The sequence below is a fragment of the Dufourea novaeangliae genome, unplaced genomic scaffold (assembly GCF_001272555.1).
Source record: "Dufourea novaeangliae isolate 0120121106 unplaced genomic scaffold, ASM127255v1 scaffold228, whole genome shotgun sequence".
Classification (NCBI taxonomy): domain Eukaryota; kingdom Metazoa; phylum Arthropoda; class Insecta; order Hymenoptera; family Halictidae; genus Dufourea; species Dufourea novaeangliae.
In genome coordinates this window covers 4,303,108-4,322,788 of record NW_015374150.1, presented here as the reverse complement: position 1 = coordinate 4,322,788, position 19,681 = coordinate 4,303,108, and the positions used below count along the sequence as shown (strand labels likewise).

The 19,681-nt window shown below is 33.4% G+C and overlaps 4 protein-coding genes across 4 annotated transcripts; 1 reads left to right on the top strand and 3 right to left on the bottom strand.

Annotated features, from left to right (window-relative positions):
* Positions 1 to 259: 259 nt before the first annotated feature.
* LOC107191564 (histone deacetylase 6) lies at positions 260 to 5,799 on the bottom strand. The gene is made up of 19 exons (XM_015580626.1): positions 5,779 to 5,799; positions 5,318 to 5,485; positions 4,825 to 5,247; positions 4,439 to 4,536; positions 4,210 to 4,383; positions 3,944 to 4,136; positions 3,772 to 3,831; positions 3,478 to 3,567; positions 3,301 to 3,407; positions 3,094 to 3,234; positions 2,916 to 3,022; positions 2,678 to 2,847; positions 2,258 to 2,598; positions 1,991 to 2,186; positions 1,774 to 1,903; positions 1,128 to 1,706; positions 899 to 1,065; positions 507 to 794; positions 260 to 383 (listed from the first exon to the last, which is right to left on the bottom strand). Exons 1-19 carry the CDS (start codon positions 5,797 to 5,799, stop codon positions 306 to 308), a joined length of 3,531 nt encoding a protein of 1,176 aa, XP_015436112.1. The 3' UTR covers positions 260 to 305.
* Positions 5,800 to 6,247: 448 nt separating this feature from the next.
* LOC107191595 (mitochondrial intermediate peptidase) lies at positions 6,248 to 9,897 on the top strand. Its single transcript, XM_015580659.1, has 11 exons — positions 6,248 to 6,271; positions 6,647 to 6,841; positions 6,922 to 7,184; positions 7,384 to 7,570; positions 7,816 to 7,895; positions 8,014 to 8,202; positions 8,285 to 8,426; positions 8,502 to 8,840; positions 8,913 to 9,134; positions 9,209 to 9,439; positions 9,510 to 9,897. Exons 2-11 carry the CDS (start codon positions 6,704 to 6,706, stop codon positions 9,813 to 9,815), a joined length of 2,097 nt encoding a protein of 698 aa, XP_015436145.1. The 5' UTR covers positions 6,248 to 6,271; positions 6,647 to 6,703; the 3' UTR covers positions 9,816 to 9,897.
* A 2,145-nt stretch (positions 9,898 to 12,042) lies between these two features.
* Positions 12,043 to 16,808, bottom strand: LOC107191603 (cullin-4A). The gene is given in 11 exon segments (XM_015580671.1): positions 12,043 to 12,475; positions 12,577 to 12,729; positions 12,812 to 13,090; positions 13,184 to 13,477; positions 13,630 to 13,856; positions 13,921 to 14,113; positions 14,205 to 14,391; positions 14,468 to 14,614; positions 14,688 to 14,876; positions 14,951 to 15,314; positions 16,334 to 16,808. Coding segments are annotated over 11 exon segments (2,433 nt in total). The 5' UTR covers positions 16,638 to 16,808; the 3' UTR covers positions 12,043 to 12,379.
* An 863-nt stretch (positions 16,809 to 17,671) lies between these two features.
* Positions 17,672 to 19,522, bottom strand: LOC107191670 (adenylate kinase). The gene is made up of 4 exons (XM_015580766.1): positions 19,250 to 19,522; positions 18,876 to 19,112; positions 18,441 to 18,608; positions 17,672 to 18,365 (listed from the first exon to the last, which is right to left on the bottom strand). Exons 1-4 carry the CDS (start codon positions 19,364 to 19,366, stop codon positions 18,129 to 18,131), a joined length of 759 nt encoding a protein of 252 aa, XP_015436252.1. The 5' UTR covers positions 19,367 to 19,522; the 3' UTR covers positions 17,672 to 18,128.
* Between the last annotated feature and the right edge of the window lie 159 nt (positions 19,523 to 19,681).

Here is a 19,681-nt window from a genome sequence, read left to right as displayed (position 1 = left end):
ATATAAACTTAAATTTAAATTACAAGTAATTTGATTATCTGAAAACTAAAGAAGTTTATACATATTTACTATTTGTTATTTACTCATGGAGATAAAAAGAGATATTCTTATGATTATTCTTGTACTAGTGACTTTATCGACTAATGCTACAGTTGCTACTCCATGAGTTCTGAAAACTAACTATGTAAAAATCTGGAGCTCGTCAAGACTTCATTATTTCATAATATTTCTATTTTATAAATCAATTTTAAATGTTAGAAAATACATACAGTATTATGATCAATTTATCACTGCATGTTTGCACTTTAATTCTCATTGTATGTCCACGGCAATTCGTCGTTAAATTTGCTTTGATGAGCCGCATTACGCGCTGCAAATAATCGCTGAAAGATAATGTGACAATTGTAAATAATAATTTTTAATTATAAAATTATTCTAAATTTCTTAAATCAACGAGTACTTGCATTTCTGTTACATCTTGTATATTAAATAAAATCATAGCTTACCGGATTATCAATGTACGCCTCACATCTGTAACACCAAACTGACAAGTCACTGAAACTTAACGCCAACGGGTGGTCCAATTCCTCGGCATGTAACAAACCATGCTGATTAACGGTACGTGCACAATGTACAGTGTAACACTGCAGACAGATCCAATTTTCAACAGTGTTGGCGCATTCTGTACAGGGCAAATGTACATCGATTCCTGAATTTGGCACATCCCTGACACTGTCAAGGTGTGGACACTCTCTCAAAGGTACTACGGCGAACATTTCCCCAGCTATCAACGACTATAAAATTATAAAAAAAACATAATTACATTCGAATGTTTCGGTCCACAGAAAGAGTCTATATCTATATAACCTGCGATATTCTTAAGGGTTGCAATAATTACTTGCAAATTTTGAGAAAGGTAGTCGTATAAATTTGTAGCTGCACCGACTCGACCGATCGCTCCTTCATTTTGTTCACCACTACCACCTGGATTGGAATTGTCATTGTTTTTGTTAGAAAATACCTCCTTTCCAGGCTGATTCACGCACTGCCTAACGCATTCAAAGACTGAAAAACAGAAAAAGAGTGATTATTTCTTCTTTGTGATACACACTTCTGATGCATCGTACCTTTATCCTCACTAGCACCAGAACTCTGCACGTTCATCGATTTATTATACGTATTTTCGATAAGTTTTACAGCATTGTCTTGCGACGAATTCTTTATCTTAATGTTTTCAACCTCGTTTTGTAATTTCACAATCTCTTCGTCTGTCATGAAATTTTTATCAATTGAAAGTTTCAACTCCAATTTTTCACTTTCAATTTCTTCCAATGCTATCTTAGATTCGGATTGCTTAGAAGGCTTATTTTCTGTTTTCACTTGTTCGCTTGATTTCACGTGTTTTAATGTAGCCTTGGGTAGCACGTTTTCTCTCGGTAAAGAAACATTAAATATTAAATTCGACCAATATTGCTTCTGCGTCTTTAAAGCGTTGTTTATGGAATGAATGGCACTGGTACATGGAATTAGACCGCTTTCTAACATCGGCAGAGGATCACCGAGTAAAGTCTTAGTACAGATTGCCATTGCATGTGAAATTGAATTGATATTGTATCCTCCCTCGAGGCTGAGAATTAATCGACCATTTGCTAACGATGATAACCAGCTTGTTAAATGTCCGTACATCTCCGGGCTTACAAGACACCCTGGAATAAAATAAAAAAGATTCAACTGAATCTATAATATAAATATTTATGTAATTCATTTGTATACCTCCAAGAGGGTCTCCAATACAGGCATCGAAACCCGCAGAAACTAAAATTAGTTCTGGATTATACTGATAGGCAATTGGCATTACCACTTGTTGGAATGCTGCTATGTATTCAGCGTCACCCATTCCTTTCTACATATTACCCATACAAACAAAATACATTATTTTTCGTTTCAATTTATAAGTAATTGTTGCGTGTAATGTTTCGCGAAAACTAACTTTATTCCATGGTATATTAACATTAAAACCTTCTCCTGCTCCTGAGCCAACATAGGTATAATTGGCATTTTTTGAATTTGGGAAGAAACTACCGTTGTCGTATCTATGAACAGACATATAGAGAACTCTTGGATCTTCTTCGAATATAGATTGAGTTCCATTACCATGGTGCACATCCCAGTCCACTATTAATACTCTAAAAATTGCAGTATACAAATACTTTGTGATAGAAATATGTTGAAACCATCTAAATTAAATCGTTATTACTTTTTCAAATGATGGCATTCTATTGCATATTTGGCTGCAACAGCAATATTATTAAAAATACAAAAGCCACACAGCATATCCTCTCCCGCGTGATGTCCAGGAGGCCTTACAATAGCAACACCAGACTGACTTTCCCCCTTTAATACGCTATCAACTACTTGTAACAATGATCCAGTAGATACACAGGCACTTGTCCAAGTTTCAGGATGCAAATACACGGAATTGAAAGTTGTGGCTAATTTTTTTAATTCTTTAGCTCTTAAACTTGCAGTGCCTTTTATCCTGTCTATATGATCTTTTGAGTGAGCCAACAATAATTCTTCCATAGTTGCACTTCGTCCCTTTAATTAAACAATCATTAGCGATATTTAAAGTGAAACTGTACGCTAATATGTTTTGTTCCATAATATATGAGCATACTTGTTGCACGTAGCATCGATCGAGAATGTTATATTCTTTGAACCTTTTGTAAATACCGCTAATACGATTTGGTTTTTCTGGATGAGTATCATCGCTTATATCAGAATGCTTTAACATTCTTTCATCATAAACAATGCACACCTTGTTTGGTACTTTAGATAAATTGGTAACTAAAGAAGAAATAATTTCTTTTTGTTATAAATTTTAAGTTGTAACTAATAAAATATAAGAACCTTACATTGTACAAGAGCGTTGAATTTCGTGTCAAGCATCTCCAGAACTTCTTTACTATGAACCAAATAACAATTAGAAGTTTCATATTTGTCTGGTCGATCCTCAGTTCCTCTGGAATTAAATAATTGCACGCAATTACGTGTAGTGATTAAATTATTATTAATAATTCGTAAATTTCTTACTTGAATGTAACTACAGGTAAATGCTGATTAATACTTGGTTCCTTATTACTTGTACTATTAATACTGTACATATCTTGATATTGATAACATTTCCAATATGGTCGGTGTGAATAAATTGTATTTAATATTGAATCGCGTATACTGAAATAATAGGATACATATATAAATCAGTTTATTATACAATACATATTTATATTACAATCTCACCTTAATGAAGGCAATTCAAGGTCTTCCAACTTGGGACACGGTTCACCCAATAAAGCACGCAGGGTCAATGCTGCACTTTCAGCTAACGATTTTATGTAATAACCACCCTATAAGAAAAACTTCAATATACACAAAATATTTAGACAATTAAAAGCGTACTTAAAGTTCTTTTCAAACCTCTAATACAACAGCAACTTTTCCAGATGCCAAGCTCATTAAAGATGATACTAAATGAGCATAAAATGCAGGGGTAACCAACATCTCACCCTTAATACGACAAAAGATAAATTAGAATTTAAATATGTGTAATTCCATGAAAATGAAAAATCAAATTAAACGATTACATTAGTACTAAAAATAAAAATCGTTAACCTTTTCGTCTCCAAATGCGGAATCATACCCAGACGAAACAATGACAAAATCTGGATTAAACTAGGATAAAAAATACATTAATAAATGGTACTCATTTACCTCTGCACAGCCCAAGGCTGCATCATAACCAGCTGACACTATTACAAGATCTGGTTGAAACTACAAGGGTTAAAGTAATCTATTTTACATTGATTTACATGAACATTTGTAAATTAGTAGAGCGAGTCTATTACTCGTATAATCAACCGTGTTACTGCAAAATGCTATTTACCTCGTATGCCAATGGTAACAGAACTTGCTGGAATATGGCCAAATAATCAGCATTTGTCATACCAACTTTATTAAGCGGTACATTAAAATTGTACCCTTGGCCTAAATCATCCCCAACAAAGTGAAAATCTGATTCTCTCAGATTCGGCCAGAACATGCCATTCTCGTAGCGATGAATGGAAAAATAAATAACGCTGTAAAAAATTTACTCGTGCCAGACAGTCTGATAAAACAATCTGAGTTAACTGTAGAATTTAAACACCATACCGTGGATCGTTATAAAACATTTGCTGAGTTGCTTGTCCATGATGCACATCCCAATCAATAATTAAAATTTTATTAGCCCAATTATTGCTCAAAGCTTCCTCTGCAGCAATTGCAACGTTATTAAAGAAACAGTATCCACAATATTCTGATTTCATTGCATGATGTCCAGGTGGCCTGAAACAAGTGACATTAATTTCATTTTCAAACCGGAGTAACACAATTCAAATACCTTATAATAGCCATTCCATTTTGAACTTCTCCTTTGCATACACTTTCCACTAGATTTATCGTTGAGCCCACAGCTAACAGAGATAATTTGTAGGTAGACTAGAAAAAATGTTAAACAATTTAATATAAAAAAAATACGCTATTTAGGATGGTGCATACGATGTCGAGTCTTTTTAGCGGTACACGATATTCTACTGACTTTCGAACAAATTTTATTAATTAAAATAAAATTATATCCGGCTCCCAGTTAACGCACAAAAGGTGACTATTGTTAATAATTTTCATTCATGATAGTGTAATTGAATATACAAACCAATGGAACAGACATTGTGTATGCACCAAACCTAGTATTGAAATTTATTTCATGATCTATAAATATTCACATACAGGATGTACATAAATTGCATCATATTTGGATGACAACAATTCTAAATTATCTACATCTGTACATTCACTGGTGGCCTTTAAAATATCAAGTATTTTTTGACTATGCTTTCCAAGTATTTCATTTTCTGTAGCTTCTCTCGATGCAATGAACTTGCATCTACTTATTAAACCTAGTTCCTCACATCTTTGCAGAATACTAGTCAATCTAGCAGGACATTCTGGATAGTTTGGGTCCCAAAGACACTTATGTTCTTCCATAGACCGATCAAACACCAGACCTGTCTCTTTTCTCTTTACATTGTAAGAATCTATAGCTTTTTGATATATATCCTGTACAAACACATTATTAGATTCTTTCCCCTGTAACAGTTGTCTCTGTACTGCCTCTCTTTTAGCTGCTATCAGAGCTGCTGATGGACGAACCTAATAGAGAGGATAACAGTTAAATTCACTTAACATTACTGATACAATCATTCTTGACACTTATACTTACATTAGATGTTTTCCCAGACTTTTTGGCACTTCTCTTAGTTGACATTGTACTTATAATATTCTTATTATCCACTTGCTTTGAATTCTCTATAACTTTTAACAGTTGGATTTCACTTTCTGCTAATTGTTTAGCAGCAGCGAATAAATTCCCACTGATCACAGAATCAGACTATAACAGACACAGGAGCAGTTATTTTCTTATCTTTCCCTGTACATTATGGATACGATATAAGACATAAGTTTAATCAATGCTTAAGAAATTACTATAGGTACTTTTTCTCATTGAAACCTTTAATAACAGAAACGATATTCTATTCTTTTTTTCACGTCCGTTGAAAAATAATGTAATCAGAGAATAATTATTGCTTTTCGCTTCAACTGCGCCGCTTATCGTAGAAAGTATGAGATGTTGATAATATGTGGGTGATGGTACGCGACATATCCTTGTATAGATATCGGTACCCCTTCCACTCCGTAACGCATTGTCACGCGTAAGCTCCGTGAGCACAAGAATTGTCTTTCAAAATTCGAACGAAATAATACGAGATCATTTAACTGATGAAATAAATCCTTACCATTTGCGTACGATGAATAACCTCCGAAGCCTGTTCGAGTTTGTTGAAATCCACGATGAATAACTTTACAGGCAAATCATGCTTGACCGAAACTTTAAAATTTGTCGGCCGAACAGAGGCTCCAGTTGTAATGTCTTGGTTAGGAGGAAAGAGCTGTCCCGAGTGTCCCGACGACGACCGTCTTGTTCATTTTTTACTTCCAATTTTGCTCTCAATCCATTTAAACTGATCTGAACGAAAGGCTGACAGTAACCGTAGCCGTGGACTGCGGTTAAAATCACAGTGATGCCATCGCACCGTCGAAAATAGAATCACGATCGCCAAGACCGTCTGAGACAGTCTCAGACTGTCAGAGGTGGACGTGGACGAACACTCGTGTGGTATGTATAACCTATCGGCACACTAATAACATACGTTTTAAATTGTAATAAATAGCGTTTCATTTTTATTATAATCGAAATTGAACGCTATTTCATCGAATCTCTCTGACACTGTGTCGTTTCAACCACTGTGAATGTCGAAATATCGTTTTTAATTGTACTAATTCGTATTCGTATACAGAAATATTCGAAACAGTTTTGAAGCATTCGTAATTACACCGCGAACGTTTGTGCAAATATAATTTTTTATGGGTTCCTGTATAGTAGGCAAATCAAATATTTACTTACAATCACTTTTAATCATGAAATGTTTCACAGGATATTGTTTGTTATTGTGATGGTACACGCATTTTAAAATGATCCAATTCTTTTCAGACTTCTGAATGAATATTATTATTTTTCCGGTAAAATCAATTTAATGCTATATGAAAAATGATGCACATACTGAAAAAACAGATTTTGAGACATGTTATGAAGCACAGGAGTGTTAACACATGGTCCCCTCTTGCAACAGCATTTAATTCTATTGCCAAAGACAAATATGATTTTGACCTGTCCAAAAAAGAAACTGTAAGTTCGGTTGCTTATTAAATAAAATAAATATAAAGCAAACACTAATGACTACTGAAAAACTTTTAAATGTCTTATAGGGATTATTTGGTATATCAGAATTGAAAACACCAGATGGATTTCATATTTTAAAAGAGCAAGCAATGTCTCAAACAGATACCTTAATAACAGAGGCTACCAGTCCAAACAGAAAACGTAAGATGGTAGAAATTTTTGATGATATGTCTGACACACTGTGCAAGGTTGCAGATCTAGCAGAGTTTATCAGAGTTGCACATCCGGATAAACATTTTGTCAGAGCTGCAGAAGATGCTTGTATATTTATCAGTGGTATAGTAGAAAAGTAGATATTCCTTATTGAAGTGTTGAAAGATACAGATTTATCTTACAAGGAAATTAGGTAATCTAAAAATTACAATTCCTTTTTAAACCACAGGTTTGTTTGTCGCCTACAAAATTAAAAAAAAATCGTAATTTTGGCTTACTGAGATTCCCTTGTTAGTAGTTAGAAACGTAATCAGAAACCTATATCTAAAATTCAGGTTAAATACTCATCGTGAGCTATACAATGCATTACGGCATGTTGTAACTGATGGAGATGTTCAAGAAACATCTTTTGTGGACAACCATGTGGCTAAATTATTCCTTTTTGATTTTGAACAGTGTGGTATACACTTACCCGAATCGAAAAGGGAAACAGTTGTACAGTTGAATGATTATATATTACAAGTATGTATGTAGTTGATTTTCATATATCTTATTACTCAAAAATTCAGAATACCTTTTAAGCTTTGACACCTTCAGTTGTACTTTTAATAAATATTAAAACAATAGGATAGTCAAAGGTCCATTGTACATATGAAAATTATTCAAATGTTGAATTAGACTGAAGAGTAAATAGTACATGTATTAGCACTTATTATGTGTAATAGTACAGTTCTGTGTAATAAGTATATTCCATTTTTATGGTATAGGTAGGTCAAAAATTCATGGCAGGTGCAGGCAATCCACGAACTGTGGAAGTTGGCATTCTTCCTCCTGGTGTAAGGGAACAGTAAGTAGTAGAATCAAATTTTTAGAATAACATTTGAGTAGCTAGCATTCTCTTACTAAAACATTTTGCAAGATACAGAATTTGGAAGGTATTGAACTTTGTTAAATACATTTCACAGTTTTACAATGAAGGATAATCAGATAATAGTGCAAGGGCTTTATGTAGATTCTTCTAACAATCTGGTTAGAGAAACAGCATATCGTATATTCTTATATCCAGACAAGGAGCAAGAATATCTCTTGCAAGAACTTCTGAACTCCAGGCATGAGTTGGCTAGATTATGCGGATTTCCGTCGTATGCTCATAGGTAGATTTGAAATACTGATTAATAAATTAATAAATCAAGAATATTTATTGCCTATATTCGCACCTAAATGAACATTTTTTAGAGCTGTGAAGGGAAGTACGGTAGAGACGCCAGAAGTAATATATGATTTTCTTAATATTCTAAACGATAATCTGAAACTCAAAGCGGCACAAGATTTCCAACAGATGCAACGAATGAAAGATGCGGAGACTATTACAAAACAGGTTCACAAATTTACCTGAATGCTACCTTACGAAGTTTCGTAGTTGTTCGATTGAACTGTTGTTTTTCTTATTCAGGACATAATGCCATGGGACACTCCTTATTTCATGGCAAAAGCGAAAAAAACTTGGTTAAACATGTCAAGTACTGAGTTTACTCCATATTTTTCTCTCGGTGCCTGTATGGACGGAATAAACATTTTAACTCAAGCACTGTATGGTATTCGATTGGAATCTATGCCAGCCTTATCGGGCGAAGTTTGGGCCAATAATATACAGAAAATTACAGTGATAGATGAGAACGAAATAGTGCTGGGCTGTATATACTGTGATTTCTTTGAGAGAGAAGGAAAACCTAATCAAGACTGCCATTTTACTATTAGAGGAGGAAGACAATTAGCCGATGGAACTTATCAAGTATAAGATATTTATAATGCAAAGAATTCATTTCAGAATGTTTTCATTTTTACATGAATTTTTTTTTTTTAGAATCCTATAGCAGTATTAATGTTATCATTACCACCACCGAAATGGTCTAATCCATGCTTATTAAGTCCTGCTTCTGTAGAAAACTTATTTCATGAAATGGGCCATGCATTACATTCTATGTTAGGCAGAACACAGTATCAGCATGTAACTGGTACCAGATGTAGTACAGATTTCGCAGAGGTTCCAAGTATATTGATGGAATACTTTGCAAGCGATCCAAGAGTGAGTTATTGTTATCAATACAAATGAAGAAATTCCACATTTCATAACTTTTTAATAATCCAATATACGTTCAGGTTGTCTCCACGTTCGCAAGACACTTTCAAACTCTCGAACAAATACCGAACACTTTATTAGAAAAGTTACACGTCTCCAAGAATATATTCTGCGCTTCTGAGTTACAAAATCAAGTGTGTTATAGTATGTTGGATCAAGTATATCACAGTGGAAAGTTGGAAAAATCGTCTATTGCGATTTTAAAAGAAATACAAGAGAAATACTTTGGACTTCCCTATGTTGAAAATACAGTGCGTATCTAACTTTTTAATCGAATAATAATAAGGCTCGTGTCATTTATTTATATCATCGTCATTGTAGGCATGGCATTTAAGATTTTCTCACTTAGTTGGATACGGTGCAAAGTACTATGCTTACTTAATTTCTCGTGCAATCGCATCTTGGATATGGCAAACTTATTTCCAAGCAGATCCTTTCAATCGTACTGCTGGTGACCGATATCGGAAAGAATGTTTGGCACATGGAGGTGGTAAGCCCTCTTCTATATTGGTGTCTGATTTTCTGGATAAGGAAGCCAGCGCCAGCAATTTTGCGAAGTCTTTACTGAACGAGATTGATATGAGAACCGAACAAGTACATTTTTATAAGAATACAATAGACCAATAAATTTTATAACAAAAAATTTATAAAACAAAGACGGAAGTAGAAATGTCTCTATATGAATATTGTACAGTCATTGGTACTCGAATTTTTAATCACAAAAACATAAATAATATTATGACGAAGTACGTATTTTGTAAATAAAATGTAAATAATTCTAATCGATCCGTGACGAACGAAAGATAAACTTAAGATTTTATGTCATATTTTATTACAAGTACGGAAACCTTACCTTATTTACAATCTTGATAAATCTATGAATGATTACACAAAAATAAGTTTTTCAGTGTAATACAGAGCAAACGCAGTATAAGGTAATTTATGTGAAGATTAATAACTATCGATTTATTTTTATTTCTGGAAGCGATTCATCATTTTATTTCTAAGTGGCGAAAGAAGCTTGCTACCTATTTGATTTTTTACAAAAATGAAATGAAGTAATATGATAGAATACTACCATTATTATTTTGTCCTGCATTCACTATGAAATGACTTCTAGCATGAACTTACCATGTACTGCGTTTAAGGTGGTTCTAATTTGTATTAAAACTTTCCGTCGGGGCTTCCATTAAAATTGGCTAATGGTTTATCAACATTTTCTTCGTGTGTTTATACAAAATTTCATTAATAAGCTATTCAATAATTACACTGACATAAAACGACCGAACAAGCCAATGGATGCTCCATCTACAAATCTTATCAGTAGCATTAATAGTACATGTATACTTTTTTTTAATAACAATCGACTTCTACATTATGCTGCAATTCTTGCTTATGGATTTTTTTTAGCTTTCATTTCCTTAGATATTTGATGGCATATAACTAAGATGTTTTGTATTCACAAAAAAGCACTGGACATTTTTTTACAATAGTGTCTTGTCTCCGTTTTTAGATTACACTAAAAATTATTTGAAGACATCCTGCATAATTACGGCATATTAAAATTAATCTTCACTTCGGTGTTTTATGATAAGTCTCGAGTTATATAATTTTACACAGCATTTACATGAACTATAAGTTATTTCTTGTACAACCATTTGTAAAAGACCTAGTAATACAGAATCACTCAAGACAATGTAACTATTAACTGAAAGTTGTAAATGTATTACCGTTTGTTAAGTTCTTCACAGTGTGTATGTAGGTTTCAATTATTCAAGATCATAATTCTATTGAAAAAGAAAATGTGTAATTTAAATTACAGTTGTATATACGCATATCCAGAGTCATTGCAAGGTTAAAATGTAAATTTAAAAAATTTATTTTATAATTTAAATAGAATTTTTAAAAGTAGTACAATTGCAATTCGCTTCAGTACTCTATAATACATACAAAGCAAAATCACAATTAGCCAAAACACACGGTTTAATAGTTATATAGAGATATATAAGATACATACATTTTTTATAAACTTGTACTTCAAGTGAACTAGAATATGCCCAATAGATATGCAAAAAGTAGTTAAATAAGTGTGACATTACTTATGTTCTTAATTATTTAATTTTAAGTCAATGGCAGAGTATTTTCATTACACTATAATATGAAACACTTCTAATGTAATTCTTGACGTATAGTTTTATTACAATGTATTGAAGGAAAGTTTCTATACAATTTTATCCATTTTATGGTAAACTAACATGTATACAATATAGTCTTAAACAGAGTAGATAAAATTCAGAAAGTGTTTCATATTATGTTAAAGTTAAATTTACATGTATTGCTTTACTATTGTTTTGACAAAAACGGATGACATTTGTACAATATCTGTCTCTTATTTATAGACTCTGTATTATAAGGTAATGTACAAAAACTTGTTACAGAAATACATATTGTATTTTCAATAAGATTCATCGAACCTCGTGGCTTTCATCTTTTTTAGTGAGCACATACTGTTTATGTTTGACGTTTCTCTTCGACGATATCTTTCTCAACTTCTGCAAGGAATTAGATTTCTTTTATATATTAGAATATCATTTTAAATTATGTAATATGTTTTCTCGTTGAAAATGATTTCATTGTGCCAAGTTCAATGTCCACAATACACTATCTTATATTCGCCATAAATAATGCGCTTTTGTTCACTTTCAGTCAAACAATACATTGCATTCTTATTCTTAGGATATCCATACTACATTATCATCTTAAATTTTTAATATGCTGTGAAAAACTGTTTTGCATAAAAAATTGATGATCTATATATATATATATATATATATATTTGTTTTTAAATGCTGTATCGTTAGACATTTTTGCACATGGTCCTTTTTAGCGAAATCCAGAAACAACACAAGAATAACAACAGTAGAGCACTGTTTATAACGGGTCTTAATTGTCCAGTGTCCATTACGCACTACAAAAACCAAAACAATAAGGTCCACTCTAAGTATTTCTTTTTTCTTTTTAGTATCAACTGACCACACGCTGCAATGTTACGTTCACAGTCAGTCAGTTACGAGTTCTTTGCTCTTCAGTATGTCACATTCACAATAGACAAACACCAAAATGAATTGGTTCCCTTTGCTACGAAACATAGCGTCAACCCAGTCTGCAATGACTTTGGCATTTGGTTCAGGTTACGCAACATAGTTGTACTCATTTGCATTATCTTTGTCTCGCTCCATATAGTCCCTATCTATGAGAGATTCGATTCGTTTTTTCAAATCAGCAGGCTGAAAGAGAATATTTTTGTCGTTATTACATAATTACAATGATTAGATTCCATTTAACGCACGAGAATGAATCTATACTGTACTTTACATTCACTACATACTTTCACAGGGAACTTTAGTTGATTGTATAGTTCACTAATCAACAAATTGTGCGTGAGTGTCTTCCTCATTTTCATAATTCTAACAATAGCTGCATCTATTTGATACTGTCTATCCTGATAGACTCTTTCTTCCGTAGCTTTCTGTTCTTCGTTCTGAAGAGGAGACAACAAATCATTTACCACGAACCAATTACTTAAAATATAATATATTAATATTTAAGGGAACACGAATTACCGTTTCTTTCATTTGAATTTGATTTATTTTAATTCTGAATAATTTGTTCGTGAAATCCGCATTGAACACAAATCTATCATTGTCCGCTACATCTCTTCCTCTTGGGTTCTTTTTTAACACTCTGGCCTTTCCACAAGCTAAGGATTGCAAAGTTCTTCTAAGTTCACCATCCTCTATGTTTGTCGCCGCTTTTATATCCTCTAGCGACAAATTGTCCGAATCGTTGAACATAATTAACACTAATGCTTGAAACAGTGATACTTGAAACTCCTTGTTACCCTGTTGTCGAACGGAGATGAAATAATATGCAGTGTTTTCAATAAGTTCGCATTGAGATACTTTAAATAGTTCTCACTGAACATTAATGAATACCTGATTAAACCAAGCTTTTAGTACACAATGCCCCAAAGTAGGTTGCCACTGTAATTTTCTACCACTATGTTTTCCCAAGTAAAATTTGTTAAATACATCTTGATACTGAACCATCTCCGGCGGTAATGTTACTTCCATCACAGGGTATGTTGGCCAGTAACCCATTGTAAGTATCGAAACAGTCAAATCCAAATTACTAGCAGACAATTCATTTTGCAAATTTCCTGCATACTGATCGAGAAACAAAATATTTTAATGTTTAACAATCAGGGAAAGTTTTTTACATACGAATCTCTCAGAATCTAAATTTGATTTTCTATAAATTCCTGAACTTGTATTAATGTCCATAATACTAACGACTTTCTATGTTTTTATTTCATGGAGTTAATTAATTTGACTTCCGAGAGATTCATATATTGAGAAATAAATCTACAATTTATAGGTACCTGTTTAATTTCCTGCTTCAATTTGGACAGCATAGACTTTTCAGCGTCGACGGAAGCTGATTTACCCACCAACAACCGCTTAGCCAAGTCTTTTTTATAAAAAGCCTCAAATACATCTTTCCCGTGTATAAATCTAAACAGTACCATAATCTTATCTAATAATCTTTCTAACTCTTCTTCTGTCGCTTCTTTGTTACCCGCGCGCAACTTGCAGTCAACAAACTTAGCTGTAATTAAAAATATACGTATTACGTTAAGTAGTTATAATAGTTGTCTATTATTACAAGTTACCTATTAATTCAGCCGGTTTATTTGTTCGTTGGTTAACGAACGCTTCAAACGCCTCCTTTAAACTATTCGCAAATTTCTCGTTTCTATGAAAACATGTGTTAACTATATTGTCCATTTTGTCCTTGAAGTCCAATAGCTCTTGAACCATCGTCTTATCTTTCTCTGGATCTATAACTATGGTTTTACCCTTCTTCTGTAAAAAAAATACGAGCAGAATCGTAATTTCAATTTTGTGAATACACAAACTTATTAAAGAACTCATTGAATACACGTATAGTGCGTACCTTTATATAAGAATTGAAACTCAAACAAAGTTCTACAAGGCCATTCTTAACACGACTATATAAATTATAAAGTAAAGATAAATCGCTAATTCTATTCTCATCCAACAAACCACTTAATCCTTTCTGTAAAATGCTGGTAATATGCTCAGACAACAATTGTTTCTCCACTGTATGAATTAACGACCATCTGTAACATTAAATCACCAGTGTTTTATACAAAAAGTACTACAAACCATTCATAATATTATTATCAAGGTATTTACTTTGTAGATGCATCAAGATAGTGTAACAAACGTTCATTTTCCTCCTGAAGTCGTTTGTCCACATGCGCTAAGTACTCTGGGACATCATGTTCATTCATTAGTCTTTGTCCTTCTGCAGCATACAGTCTTTCTGTAGCTACCAGGAATCTATAAAGAGAAAAATTCAATAAAATGGCCTATTTTAACAACTAATTACATTATACTTTCGATAAATTCCTACTTGGTTTCAAAGGCATCTTGGTAAATTTGTAGATCCGATAACATTCGTAGTAATGACTTAAGAAGCGTTCTGTCCACCGTATCACCTTGTCGCTCTTTTTCTATGAGCATAAGTAATCCTTCAACCGTACGTGTCTGAACCAGATTGTTAAGAACAATATATACTCTAAACAAATGTAATCCCATATCCCTAAAATTACATTTTCAATGAGCAAAAAACATCAACGAGGCGTTTATTCGCGAGCAGAGACAAAAACCGCTTACCAAATGGACAAAATACTTGGATTCTGTAATACATATGTTCTATCCAGATATAGAAAAATACTCCTAATCATAATCATTTGCCTACAATGCGACTGCCAACATTCGTTCATCTTTTTCAGGAATATATGCCTGTCCATGGATTCTGCCAAGAACTGTTCTATGTTTGCCTGAACATGAACTTCTGTTAGCCTTGTCAGTTTTGTATATAAAGTAGATGCCATTTTGTGATTACACATATTTTCAACTGCTTGGTACAGTTCCTCTAATGAATAACGAATACTTTTGCTGGTCTGTATGGCAATTACAGCTTCTTGCAATTTCTCCCATGTTTGTTCTTGATAGTTTTCTGGTAATTTTGGCTTATCTGCAAAGAAAATTTACAATATTAGCATCCATTCATTGCCATATTTTTATAAATCTTATTTTTAAACCCATGAACATTAATACCAAGGTGATTGTAAATAATACAGAACTAATCTGATCAATTTTGACTCCATTGCCAACATCTATAAACTAGCAAATATCATATGCCACAATGTCAACATCTTTATGTCTACCTATGCCTTTAAATACTCTGTTATTTCTATTCATTGTAATTTTATTGGTATAGATTGCTTAGATGTTCAGCTTAAATTTGAATGAACATATGTTCTATATATTCCATTGTATCATAATAGATTATGGATGTTTAGGTAAATATAGAATTGTGAATTAATTCACAAAAGCTACAATCAAACAGAATTTTGTTTATTCTATTAGGAGGTCTATGAAGTCTTAGATAAAACAAGAATCTCATGAAACTCTCCATGTTACTGGATAATTGTGTATCATGCACATGTAAGATCCATAGTCTAATAGTAAATAAACAGACAAACATTAAGAACAGAACAATTACAGGAGGAATTTGAATACACTTGTGTTTTGTTTAAAAAATGAAAAGGAACTATAAAGCCTATGCATCCATTTAGTAATCATTACAGAAACACTGTTTAATTCATACTTTATTTTGCATTAACTTCAGAAAACCACGATGCGAATCCGTGCAAGCAGATATCATAAATCAATTGCGCAATCGATGAAAACGTGAAAGTTCTGGAAACCGTAACGAAAAAGAGGGGTAATAATGCGTGTTAAAGACGTTTATCCATGTTAAGTTTTCATGGGGCGTCAGGTTAGGTTATGTCAGTTTCGTATTATTATATCATCGGGAATGAATTTATCCTTGGCTGAGCGAGCATGTAAAAACGAATGAAGACGTATTTTGAAGTGAATGTCGCAATCCCAGCCGGCATATTGCCAGAAAATAAATGATATTACAGAATGAATCTTCGCGAGTCAGCACCAGCTGACTTTGAGGTTAGGTAGTCCCATGGTGTCGCTTACTTTTGAAGTTTTTGATAACGAGCTTTCTGGCAGTGCCAGTCTTCACGCTCGCCAGGCTCGGTGAGATCTTGTTCACGCCGTTCGGATTCCCAACGGTCAACGCCGAGAAATTCGCCCTCTTCTGAGTGTCGGTCGTCGCCGCGGCCGTATCCGTCATGTTCTCGATCTCTTTGATCTCCGTGACCGCAACCGCGGACAGCTTGCTGCGCTTCGCAGCACCGTAGCTTAACAACGCTGCGTGATCGCCGGCCGTCCTTTTCACCTGTGCTGTGGCCAGAACCTGAGTCCCTCCGAGCCTAGACATATGCGTGCATCACTCGGCCGCCGGCCCACACCAACCAAGAAAACACAGTTTTCCGACTGAGAAATCCAAACGATCCTCCCTCTCCTCGGTTCTACCTTTGTCCCTGTCCACTCGACGACCGGAAAAAACTTATTTATTCTACGGACCCTGCTTTCTGACGAAACTCGCGAACACTCGCGAACAATTGCCAATCAAGGCGCACGCGCGTCAAGCTTACCCGGCGCCCTCAGCGTGCTTGCCGCGCATCTTGAACAGTTAGGAATGGAAATATGCAAGCGTTTCACATGCCGCGAAAAAGTAAGTAGATCGAGAACGTTTATGTAAATATACAATTTTATAATCTAATCCCAAGAAGTGAGAATTAAATGGAATTTCACTTTCTCTATCAAAATTATTTTGAAGACCCTATTCTATTCCGTTTTGTAGTTTCATCTATTCTACTTATAGTTGTATGTACAAATTCCACAGTCTATTGATAACATATTATCTGAATTTACAAAGTGAAGTAAGAATTAAATGGAATTCTTTATGGTATACTAGAAATTTTATTTTATCCAGATATACATTCATTTCTCTCTGTAAAATATTTACAATTGGATTATGATACAACATGTATAGGCAGAAATATTGTACCAGAATATATATTTTGTGTCACTTTCATTTATGGAAAATAGAGATTTCGATCTACATTGCAGTTCGTTTATAGCCATTTATAAAATTACTTGCTTTTGAGTGCACATGGACTTAGTAATATGTTCAGTGCATTGATAGTGCAATATTTAAAATGTATGTTATTTTTATATAAATACTTCTCCACATAAATAAAAATCGAACAAATGAAAATATTATAAAAGTTTATATATGTGCGTAAAGAACTGTTCAACGTTTCTCGACAGTGTATGTAGGAATAAGTTACTAATTAGAACAACAAAATCTAAGAAATAACGTGTATATTCTATGCAAAAAATGATATATACGTTTTAAAAAATTGTCTAGATCAGGGTAATAAAATAGAAATGAATACAAAAAATATGCTCTATATAGCAATAATCAAAGAAATATGTATCCCGTTATCCATTATATACAAATACATTCATTATATCATATAAGTTACTCATTTATATGTCGCATTATTGTATTCAATACGCTGATAAAATGTGTGCATTTAACTTATTAGCTTACGGCTTACAATACTTTCTTCTCAAAACTTACAATGCCATTTGCAACTAAGTTGATGCAGTAACGTTCGCATTGTGCTTCGTTTTTTCCATACTTTGTTAGAAATACTGTACACTTCTTAATGGAAAAATACAGATTGTGTCGATTATGCGCCCCTAAATAGGTGAATTACTTGTGAATTGAAAATTGTACACCTAAAACCCTATACTCTTTCTAAATACCATAACACTATAGTAGAACATTTCCCGCTAACTACAGGTTACCCTTTTGTTTACAAGAGAAAAATGATCTGGAACAATTTTATTAGATATCTTAAAAGAATCGACTAAAGAAACTTTTCTTTTCATCTTGCTTCATTGTTCTTAAAAAAATACGATCGATGTCCTTGAAAACATTTTTACTCGATTGAGCTGCATTAACATAGTAATGAATCCCTTGTAAAGCATAATAATCAACCAAGGGTTGAGTTTGTGTATGATATGTTGTTAAGCGTTTCTTCAATGCTTGTGCATTGTCATCAGATCGTTTAATTAATGGCTCTCCAGTGATCTATTAAGAAGAAATTTCACTACACATTTAATGATATTTAAATATTATTATTTATTAGATGTATTCATTACTTACATCATCCTTCATAGGAACCTTAGGAGGAGCAAATTCTTCATGGTATGATCTACCACTAGCAGGGTGTATTAAACGACCTGTGATTCTGTTTATCAACAAATTATCATCAATTCCAAATTCTATCACAGCATCCAATTTGGTTTTCCTTTTCTTCAGCATATCATCAAGCTATTCAAAAATTTATGAAATACATGTTTTATATTAGTTGGATATAATGATTTAACTAATATATAATACAATGTTTGTAAGGTTGTTTTTTTTCTATCTCAATGTCATTTCAAGGTCAAGTGGTCACCTCAAATCAAACAAAAATACAGTGATTATCACCAATGATAATGCCATTGGTTTACTAAAATATTGTTAAGAATCTGATTAAGAAATTAATTAGATAAAATAAATTAAACTATAAATATTACACTTCATTTGTTAACATACTTTTTGAGCCTGGGGAACACTTCTTGGAAAACCATCCAATAAGAAACCACGCTTGCATTCAGGTTTGTCCAAATTATGATGGATCATGTTGACTACAAGATCATCGCTGACCAATTTACCTTCATCCATTATCTTTTTAATTTCTGCTCCCATTGCAGATCCTGCCTCAATCTCTGCTCTGAGCATATCACCTGTGGACAGGTGACACACGCAATACCGTTGCTTTAATAATGGGGCCTAGAAAATTATGAACCTTTTATTACAAAATTTCCATAAGGTCTCAGAAAACCACGGAAATTAAAACACGTGAGAAACGATTTAAGATATTTTCATGACTGAATGGGGAACACTTGTTAAATGAAAGAAAATTTTACCTGTGTGCCCTTGCCACTACCAGGTGGTCCCAATAAAACCGCATTAATTCCTCTACTTGGTGCTTCGTTCGGTAGTTCCACAGTTTCCTTAGGTACTGCTTCTGTTCGTGGAGCCATATTTAACTTGACGTTATTTCTTTCAATGAAAATTGTAAAATGCAACCTTCGCGAAAATTGCTAATGTCAAAGTTCACTATCAAGAGAACATATCACTCTTGCACACCGTCTGATTATTGAGCACCATTAATTCCCTCCGAATCTTCCGTAATAATGCAACACTGTGCAGCACATAGTGGTTTTCGTTGTTGTGCGTGCAACGCTTGCCTCATCTATCGTTCGTTTTTTAAATTACTATCGATTCGAATCGATACCTATCAAAACTTTAAATTTGAATTTTACAAATACAATTCGTTGAATGTAACGATTAATTCT

Coding starts and splice junctions, on each gene's coding strand:
- LOC107191564 (XM_015580626.1), bottom strand. CDS start 5,799: ATGCGTTACGGAGTGGAAGGG. Junction 2,848..2,915: donor ATTCAACGCTCTTGTACAAT/GTAAGGTTCTTA, acceptor TTTCTTCTTTAG/TTACCAATTTATCTAAAGTA. Junction 384..506: donor AGGCGTACATTGATAATCCG/GTAAGCTATGAT, acceptor ATTATCTTTCAG/CGATTATTTGCAGCGCGTAA.
- LOC107191595 (XM_015580659.1), top strand. CDS start 6,704: ATGATGCACATACTGAAAAAACAGATTTTGAGACATGTTATGAAGCAC. Junction 8,203..8,284: donor TTTCCGTCGTATGCTCATAG/GTAGATTTGAAA, acceptor AACATTTTTTAG/AGCTGTGAAGGGAAGTACGG. Junction 9,135..9,208: donor ACTTTGCAAGCGATCCAAGA/GTGAGTTATTGT, acceptor ATATACGTTCAG/GTTGTCTCCACGTTCGCAAG.
- LOC107191670 (XM_015580766.1), bottom strand. CDS start 19,366: ATGGCTCCACGAACAGAAGCAGTACCTAAGGAAACTGTGGAACTACCG. Junction 19,113..19,249: donor GTAGTGGCAAGGGCACACAG/GTAAAATTTTCT, acceptor ATAATTTTCTAG/GCCCCATTATTAAAGCAACG. Junction 18,609..18,875: donor GTGTTCCCCAGGCTCAAAAA/GTATGTTAACAA, acceptor ATTTTTGAATAG/CTTGATGATATGCTGAAGAA.